Here is a 9,141-nt window from a genome sequence, read left to right as displayed (position 1 = left end):
ATCGGTATCGGTATTGGAAATCAAAAAGAGGTATCAGTCCATCCCTAGTATATATGTATGTATATATGTGTGTGTGTATATGTATAATGCATATATATGTATATATATATGTGTGTGTGTGTATATATGTATAATGCATATATATGTATATATATGTGTGTATATATGTATAATGCACACATTATATAGATGATTGTTAAATAAACTGTATATGGTTCCAGTCATATTGTTTTGTACCCAACAGCAGTTAGGCTTTGCTTGATTTTCTCCTATAATTAAGAAGCTTGTTAGACTGTTCCTCAGTCTTGCTATTAAGATAATTGTTGTATAGCCTGTACCTGATCTTCAAGCTGCCAGATGCTTGTCTGAGCTTTCTTCTCGCGCTCTTTCACCTCCTTCAGCTGCTGTTTGAGCTCAGAGAGGCTGGAGGTTTTCTGGGAGAGCTCCCTCTCCAGCTCCTTCATCTTGTTCTCAAACATTCTGCAGTTAGAAGTCAAACAACCATTGGCTCAAACATTTTAAATTGTAGGAAGCAGGTAAACCAAGTTCCTTATTGTGCCCGTCCATTTATTTAAGGCTGACCTGGTTACCACTGATGCTTTCCAGGTCTTACTGTCTGCTCCCTCTGTGATGGGTCTGGATAGAGCTGTCCGCAGTCTTTGCTTAGTTTCTTCCAGTTCTGCCTCAAGCTTCTCGTTGTTCGCTTCCAGGTTTGTCTTGGTCACTCTCAGCCTTCCGGCAGCCTCCATTTCCTGTTACAATATTAAACATGCACATCCAACTGAGACAGGACAGATGAAATGTTGATTACCTGATTGAGAGCTGTTTATACAGGTAAAAGCTGTACCTGCAGCCAGAGGTGGATCTACTGAATACTGACCTGAAGGGGGCAAATACTTTTGCAGGAATTTACTTTACACTTTATACGTTTAATTAACTGACATTACTTTGTCGAAATAATTTTTCACTTTGTAATGAAAGAGTCTTTCATTGTAAAGCCGAATTAAACTGACCATGATTCAATGAAAAGCAACAAAAAGGGAAACCTTCCAAGGTGGTGAGTACTTCCATTAAGCGCTGTCTTCAGGAAGTTTTATTACAAATGACAAACTTGTGTTATTATTATTTTTTTTTAAAAAAGGCAGATTCCATCATGAGAATAATTGTTGACATCAAACTCAAACAGAATGAAATATTAGTTGAGGTATTAAGTCAGTACTTATTCCAACCTGCCCCTATGAAGAACCCCCTGGCTAGGAGAAACATCTTCAGAAAAAACAGAATTCTGCCACTGCCATGTTTTTTTTTTGTTTTTTTTTAAACTTACAAAACTTTTAGCAAGCCATAATAATAATATATATAATAATAATAATAACTGTAGCAAAAATATTGATAAATATGTATGGAGAGTCTAAGTTAAGGGTTTTTGTGTCCTGAGCTCAGGTTCACAGGCTCGTTCATTCTGGCGGCGTACTGCTCTGCTGCTCTGTACCTCAGCACTGGCTGCAACCCATCAAGAGGCGCTGTGCCCCACAAATTTGGGGGTTGCTGAGCAAAAACTTTAATTCTTGACTTGTAACTGGTGATTTGTCTGTATTTCCAGCACTTGCAGCCAAATATTTAGACTTTTCATCTGTTAATATCTTTGTACACATTGACAAATCTCACTACAGACACACAGATTGAGACACAGACACATAACTCTCCATACACATTTACAAATAGCTATGCTACAACAATACCCCCAGACCATAAATATACAACAGTTACCCTTTTATTCTCCTTTCGCAGACGTTCATTTTCCATCACTATTTTCTCCAGTCCTTTGGTTTTAGATTCAAGTTTTGAACTCAGCTCAGCTTCGCTTTGGCTTTTCAAGGTCTCAAACTGAGCCTAGAAAAAATAATATTAACTGTCATATACAGAACAAGAACAGAGAGAAAAAAACTTGTTTAACAAAATCTGTATGATGCATAAGCTGTAACAAAGTTCACAACCTTTAGTTTTTCATTTTCTTGCTCCAAAGCAGTGATCTTGTCTTGATTTGCAGGGGTGCTGGATTTCTTCAGTGATTCATTTTCCCTCTGCACCCTCTCCACCACCTTCTTCATCAACCCAATGGTCTTCTCAAGCTCAGGCACAGTCTTACCGCTGTGACCAGCCTGAGGAGGAGCACATTACAAATCATCTACTGGAGGATGGGTTTGTTGGCGAGAACGTCATTTCATTTTGCTGTTAGATTGAAGTTTTGAAGGTTTTTTTGTTACTTAATATCATGTATTGTTTTTTCAGTTATTTGGGAAAACAATAGTGTACATAAAGAAAACAGGTGATTCAAGGTTAACTTACTCCACGTATGTGCGCCAGCCTTTTCTCTACCTCTGCCTTTTCCTTTTTCAGTGCACTGCACATCTCCTTAAGGTCTGCAACCTGATTCTGTGGAAGAAAACAGACAAGAGAAACCGGATGAAATTATACAAGCACTCTTGGCAAAAGAATAAGTTGCTGTTGCACAAGCCAGTAAATCAATTTTGAAATAAATGCCCAGTTTATGAAACTTTTAATTTAATACTGAAATGAATGTGAACTTTCTGATGCAATGAAGGAAGTCCACGAGTTGTCTGTGTGATGTATAGTTCATGCAAACTGTTTTTCAGTTCAAGTGTGCAGGTAAAAAAAAAAAAAACTGCTTAAAACAAATGGCATCTTTAAGTAAGGCTGTGAAAGGAGATTCACCACACCTTTCAAATTGATCATTCAATGAGGTAAAATAGAAGCAGCTGCTGCCCTGTATTTGGAGGTGCTCTGATTTGTTGCTACATTCTTTTAATTGATAGCAAACAGTAAAAAGTTCTTAAATCTCCACAAATCCTCTGTCCACCTAATGTTGTCAGCATGTTGCCCTCCAAGCAGACTCCAGTGGGCTGGAATAGTAATATAATGAAAAACACTGTGCTTCTGTGATGTTTCCCGCTGCCTGTGTGCACAAAGGAGTTTATTCAGGGCTTTATACTACTTTATAGTCCACCTGTAGTATGGTCATTCTTCTGGAATAGTATGCAAAGATGTAAAGTTAGTCCCTGCTTACATCTTATGGACACCATGGACATGTAGTGGATGTTATTATACTACATTCTAGTCAGTTTGAAGGACTCTATTCTGTAGATGAGCAATAGGTGTCCACACAGAGTCTGACAGGCTTGGGAAGATGATGAAATTAGTGTTATATGAACCCTAGCGGGTGCTTACAGATGTGGAGCGTGAAACACTGGCCTTATGAAGGTAAAAGCATCCACCTGTCAGGAACTCTGAAGCTCTCTAATAAACACAACACACTGGATCTTGTTAAATTCATACAAAAACTGAAGACTGATAATAACTGAAAGAAAAAAAAAAAGGTGGTTTTACGACCTAAGCTAAGCCAACGGTGACTTTTTTTTCTCTATACATTACAGCGGTAACAACGCTCTTAACTCACTCTCGGTATCAAAGTGAAAATGCGTATTTCCCTAGAAGTTAAACTATCCCTTTATAAGAATCAGCGTCAGTAGAACTGGTGTTGCACTGGGCAGCTACTTCTTGATTTGTGAGTACCTTGAGTCTTGGTAGGTCTTTGTTGATCTGCTCCAGCTGAAAGCGCAGCTCCAGGTTCTCAGAGGCCAGCTTGAGGTTTTCTTTTTGAACATCCTGGTCTCTCTGTGATGGAGTGCCAGTGCCTCGTCCTGAAGTCTACCGGACAGCAAAGGCGCAGAATGAGCCAGAGTAAGGGAGTTAAACACTTTTATTAGGTCATTGCCGTCAACTGTGGTGGGGAATATTGCCTAGGGAGTACAGAGACAGCGGATTTTCTTCTTTTTAAATAAATGTCTTTGCTCTTTGGGTCATGCGACTGCCTCTACCTACGTACCTCGAGGCTATGATGGCCAGTGTGGGGGAGAAAACACCAACACACTAATAGGGCAGTCACTACTCACTGGATATGCCTGACTTTTGCTCTGCCACATCTAACACTATCACCGCACTACCACTTCAGCAGGGTGACTAAAGAAGCCTGGAGTACCTTCAGATATCTAAGAGATCTGCTTTCTCGTGTTGGTACTCGACCGTCCCATTTTCTACTGAAAAACCTTTCTGGGTTTTTGCTCAGTATGGTGCTGACGTCCACATCTGGCTCTGCTGAGCAGGACTGCTTTGTGTCCTTTGTAGTCTCAAGCTCTTCATCTTTCAGCTCAGTCTGTTCCTCAGCCTGTTTTGGCTTCTCTGATAGGAATACCACATCATCATCATCTTCTGTATCTTCACCAAGACCATCTCTATTAACTGTTTGACTTGTTTGATCATTTGGTGCAGAAGATGAAATAATTGTCTCCAGATCATCAGGGTTGGTGTCACTTCCTTTAGTCGTCTGTGGTTCTTCCTGTTCTTCAGCCAGCCTTTCTTGTGGACTTTCTAGAATATCTGCTCCTGCTTGTCTCTCATCTTCTTCAACACGATCATCATCAACATCTGCTTCTACGGTTACATCTGTTTTGATGGCTCTTGTGACTTCTGCCATATCAGGGTTCAGTTCTTGTTCAGTACGAACATTCTTTGCTCTCTCAAAGCTGGTTTGAGTTTCCACATCTGTCCTGCTTCGCTTTGGCCTCTTCTGACGGCCACCAGTGTCCTCAACAGCTTCAGGACTGACGGAGCGGCTGCATGACTCAACATGATGGGAAGCAGCATTCCCTTCGCGTGACCCGTCCTCAACATCAAAAGTGGCAGAACAAATCCCTCTCAGAGAAGAGATGCTTTTGCACTTCACAGACAATCAATCAGATTAAATCCAGTAACGAAGGAGACACATAAAGAAAGAGAGTAAAGAATGAGAAGGATTGAGAAAAACAAAAAACATATTTGTCTCCCAAAGAACACAACAGGTCACGTAGTACAGGAAAGTGAAAATACTTTGTTCAGTACATGAATTGATACGTACTGTCAACTATGTAGTGTACACGTTGCAATTAATGTAAGGTCTTATTTTGTATGAAATATGGATCTGGAGTTGCAGTGTAATCCTGCAGTTAAAGCCTATATTCAGAAAACTTTATTTGTCCCCAGGGGCCAATTAAAAAGGCACAAAGAGCAGGCAGTGCAATAATGACAATAAAGATAAGTAACATGAATGAAATAGGGATACGTATAAATATATATACAAATGTAGGACAAGTAAGACAATAAGAATAAAAAATAGAATGAATAGAATGAAAGACAAGAAAGAGAAAAAAGAAAAAAAACAAAAAAACTTAGTAAGATACTTGTGCATATGGAAACATCTAGAGAAAACTGGACTGGTTATCTGACCAACAGTCCAAAACCCAAATATATTGAGCTTAAAATAATATGATAAACAAATATAAAAATATGTGATAAATGACTGAAATGATTAATCAATAACCAAAATAGTTCCTGACTCTTTTTGTCAGTCAACTAACTTATCCAACAATTGCTTAAGTTATACCTAAAATTATTTGTTTTGTGTGACCCTGCTCAGCTGGAACCTGAAAATATTTGGCATTTTTGCTCGATCAAGAACTATTTGTTTATCGAAACAACCACCTAATCACTTACTGAAGGTCTCGATGGAGGGTCTTTGGATATCTGGCTCTCTAAGGAGTGGAGCCTCTCCTCCAGGAAGCGGTTCCTCAGCATCAGATTGTCCATGGCGTCGTCTCGAGGTAAAGCCTGGTGCTGTCTGCTCGTTTAACAGGAAAACAAAAGTCTTGGTCAGGATTTAGTAACAGTATGGTGAGCCTCATCACTGAGGATCTGGCATTGCTTAAAATCGAATTTCATAGATGATATACAGTGTATAAGGACATGGAAGGGATGCCCCAGACTAGAAACTGACATAGGAACAGGGTGATCTTGTGCAAATCATAATATAATATATGTTATGAAAATAAATAAATAATAATGCTTGAGGGCATGGACATTTGCATACTTCAAGTGATAGCTTTAAAAAATGCAGTTTCAAGTTATTACTGTTTACTTTCATGGTTGAAAGTGAATGTTGAACTAAAATGACATCCAGCTGAATACTAACTGCATTTGAAGGAGTTGCCAAATATGCTCATGAAATAATATTGGCCCAGATGTTGTTATCTTGTTTTATTTATTTTACTTTCAAACAGCGACATCACAGTTAGGATCAAGATAGAACCCTTCGAGCTGGAATTCTCTACAACAGATAAATAAGGTGAAATTCCTGTCTGAGTATTTCATAATTCACTGATAAGGGTCAGGTTATTTCTACTTCAGTTTACAATATTCTCATGCAGGTGCACAATACTGGTGATAAAATCTCTGGTATCCTTGAATATGATTTTACAGGCTTTTGCAATAATGTTGTTGACTAATGCACTGATATTTATAGTCAGCATTTATGGCAAATGATTGTATTCATATGATGAGTATATGTTTATTTTATGCCTCTTACTTTTATCGTAATACTTCACTGTGGGGTTTTTCGGACTATTTTTAAAAGCTATATTGTATAAATTCCAATGGGAAAAAAAAATCTTTTCATGTACACAACTAGATTTTTAAAGACTGTTATGTACCTTATGGTGAGGATTTTTGCCTCCAGTTCAGAGTTGTTCTTCTTCAGTCCCTCCATCTCCTCTTCCATTTCAGTGGATCGTACTCCCACCACACGATCAGCAGTCACACCTCGAGCCTTGAGCTTTTTCTGCAGTGCACTCTTCTCTTGCTCCAGTCTGCACACACAACAATATATAGAAGGGCTCAAAACAGCAGATAGAAATGTAAAAACACAGTGCGGCACTGTTTTTTTTTTTGCCACATTATATATAATATTATGGAACCGCGGAAGGGACATGGAGAAAGAAAAAAAAGAAAAAAACAGAGATGGGGAAAAAATAGAAGTATCTTTTGCGAGATCTCGCAAAAGTCACATCAATCTTATTGGATGTTTTGTGAAAACTGTGCCTCTTGCTAAGCACTGCTTGAATTTCTTTAGATTTTAGGCCGATTTCAAAATAAAACTCATACGGGTGGGTGGCCTCCATTGTCGTTTCTCCATACTGCCAAAAAGACCCAGAAGTATGTAGTTTTCTTCTTCTTCTTCTGTTGATTTGGCGGTTGGCATCTAACACGCAGTTTTGAGAAAGTTTTGTGAGATCTCGCAAAGGATACCTCTATTTTTTTTTCCCTGTCCTTGTTTTTTTTTTCTTCTTTCTCCATGTCCCTTCCGAGATTCCGTGTAATATCCTAAAAAAACAAAACACTTATTTTTGTGTTTTTTTAATTTACAAAAAAAAAAAAGCATTCTTGACATGTGTGCATAGTGACGGCACTGAGAGAACCACCAGAGTTTTATTTACAAAGCAGCTGAAAAGAACTGACTCGACCAAGTATCTTTAGGTTATGGTTAAAAAATAAGGAATGATTCAATCATGTACACCATGAGAGATCAAAGCAACCTGTGTGTATGACATACACACTGACCTGGCATAGAGGTCTTTAAGAGTGCAGTGTTGTTTTGACAGCGATTCATTCTCTCGTTCCTTCTCCTTCAGTGAACTCTTCAACTTCTCCATCCTGGCTTGCCACTTCTTGCCCTCCTCCCACCGTGCAATTTCTTCTTTAGTCTGTCCGACAGGCAAGTCATACATCAACTGAACATGCAGCGAAAGAAAATAGTGAAAATAATAACAATGGGCCAAGTGCAAAGTAGTAGGTGGTAGATGTATGGACTGTTTGGTTGTCTCCAAGCACACCTGCTTCATGTATGTGCGGCAAAAAAAGTGCATAATGGCTTGGTGACATGGGAAAAATGGGAGTGTGTGGTGGTTTTTAAATACACACACAAGTTAAGTTATGCTAGTAGCAGTGCTGCATGACAACAATAGATCGACAAATAAGGGCTCTTAAGGAAAATGATTATTAGTTTGGATTGTGCAGAGTCATTAAAGGGCTGCAGGGCTTTACACAACTACAGGGAACAGGGTTTTCATACAATATACAGCAACAGGGAAAAGAATCCCTTTTGTAGTTTTTAAATGCTTTTTTTGTTTTGTTTTTTTAATGTTGTGCTGCTGATCACAGCACTGCTCACTGTTTTTTTTGTGAAAATAGGGTCCAAAATGTTATATATATTAAATGCATTGATGTTCAAACCTTTCCATGATCATCTTTGACATTTTTTCTTTCTGCTCTTTTCTCCAAGTCAGACTCCAGCCTCCTGATCTTCTTCTGCAGATTGTCAAAGGTCGGCCCCCTCCCATCGGGTTCTGTCCCCAAATCTGTCCCTCTGTTCCCCTGAGCAGAAGGACAGATTTTTTAAATCACCTCATATTTCTCAGGAAAAAAAAAAACAGTTGAGGAAGTGGTACAAAATAGGACATTTCCTGTTTATGAGGAAAGCAAAGCACGCACTTTAAAAACACACAATGTGGTACTGATGCACACTAAAACCTGAATAATTAAATCAACTCTGATATCTGCTTGAGTTTATCTTAAATCTTAGTAGAATGTGAGATTCCATTATTGATGCATTCCTCAGTTTTCTTTCATTTGCTGCGGACAAGCCTATCAGCAGTTTGCGTGTCTCACGTCTCAATTTTTTATCTTATTTCAAGGTCTGAATGTTGTTCTTGAGTCAGAGGATTCCAGTCACTTGTCCACATTATGTTATGCTGATAGAGGCTGTGTCATGTGCTTGTCACTGAGCAGTTCACGCTGCAGTTTACTGAACAACAAAACCATAAGGCCGAGATCAACGCAAAAGGGAATGATGCCACACAAATCAATAACTTGATGTGTGATTCCAAACTTGTTAGAGACAAACCTGAAGGGCGTTGGTGAGCCTTTTGATTTGCTGCTTGAGCTCCTGGATTTCTTTCTCTCTCTCCTCCTTTTCCGCCTGCAGGCGTCTCTGGGTTTTGTTAAACCTCTGGATGTCTTGGTTCAATCCGTCCAGTTCTTCTTTCAGAGTATTCTCCCGGCTTCGTGCTGCTTTGGCAGACTCATTTGCAGCTTGAAGTTCTTCATTAAGTTCTTGCACTCGTGCCTTGGAAAATAAGTATTTAAGGTCTTTTCCAACTTAAAAGATAAGTTTGGTCACATTTATCGTTTCTG

The 9,141-nt window shown here is 39.0% G+C and overlaps 1 protein-coding gene across 1 annotated transcript in view; it reads right to left on the bottom strand.

The window, feature by feature from the left end:
- cep290 (centrosomal protein 290) overlaps positions 1-9,141 on the bottom strand; it is a 48,304-nt gene that overhangs the window by 5,665 nt on the left and 33,498 nt on the right. Inside the window, exons 38-48 of the mRNA XM_008291315.1 lie at positions 8,852-9,073; positions 8,182-8,322; positions 7,510-7,652; positions 6,603-6,758; positions 5,611-5,734; positions 3,595-3,729; positions 2,350-2,436; positions 1,998-2,162; positions 1,771-1,893; positions 583-752; positions 339-480 (exon numbers count right to left, since the gene is read on the bottom strand). Of these exons, the coding sequence (XP_008289537.1) occupies positions 339-480; positions 583-752; positions 1,771-1,893; positions 1,998-2,162; positions 2,350-2,436; positions 3,595-3,729; positions 5,611-5,734; positions 6,603-6,758; positions 7,510-7,652; positions 8,182-8,322; positions 8,852-9,073 (1,608 nt within the window). The remainder of the gene's footprint in view (positions 1-338; positions 481-582; positions 753-1,770; positions 1,894-1,997; positions 2,163-2,349; positions 2,437-3,594; positions 3,730-5,610; positions 5,735-6,602; positions 6,759-7,509; positions 7,653-8,181; positions 8,323-8,851; positions 9,074-9,141) is intronic.

The sequence above is a fragment of the Stegastes partitus genome, unplaced genomic scaffold (assembly GCF_000690725.1).
Source record: "Stegastes partitus isolate 25-593 unplaced genomic scaffold, Stegastes_partitus-1.0.2 Scaffold17, whole genome shotgun sequence".
Taxonomy (NCBI): Eukaryota; Metazoa; Chordata; class Actinopteri; family Pomacentridae; genus Stegastes; species Stegastes partitus.
The sequence above is the reverse complement of the archived record's forward strand: the minus strand, read 5'-3'. Positions and strand labels throughout refer to the sequence as shown.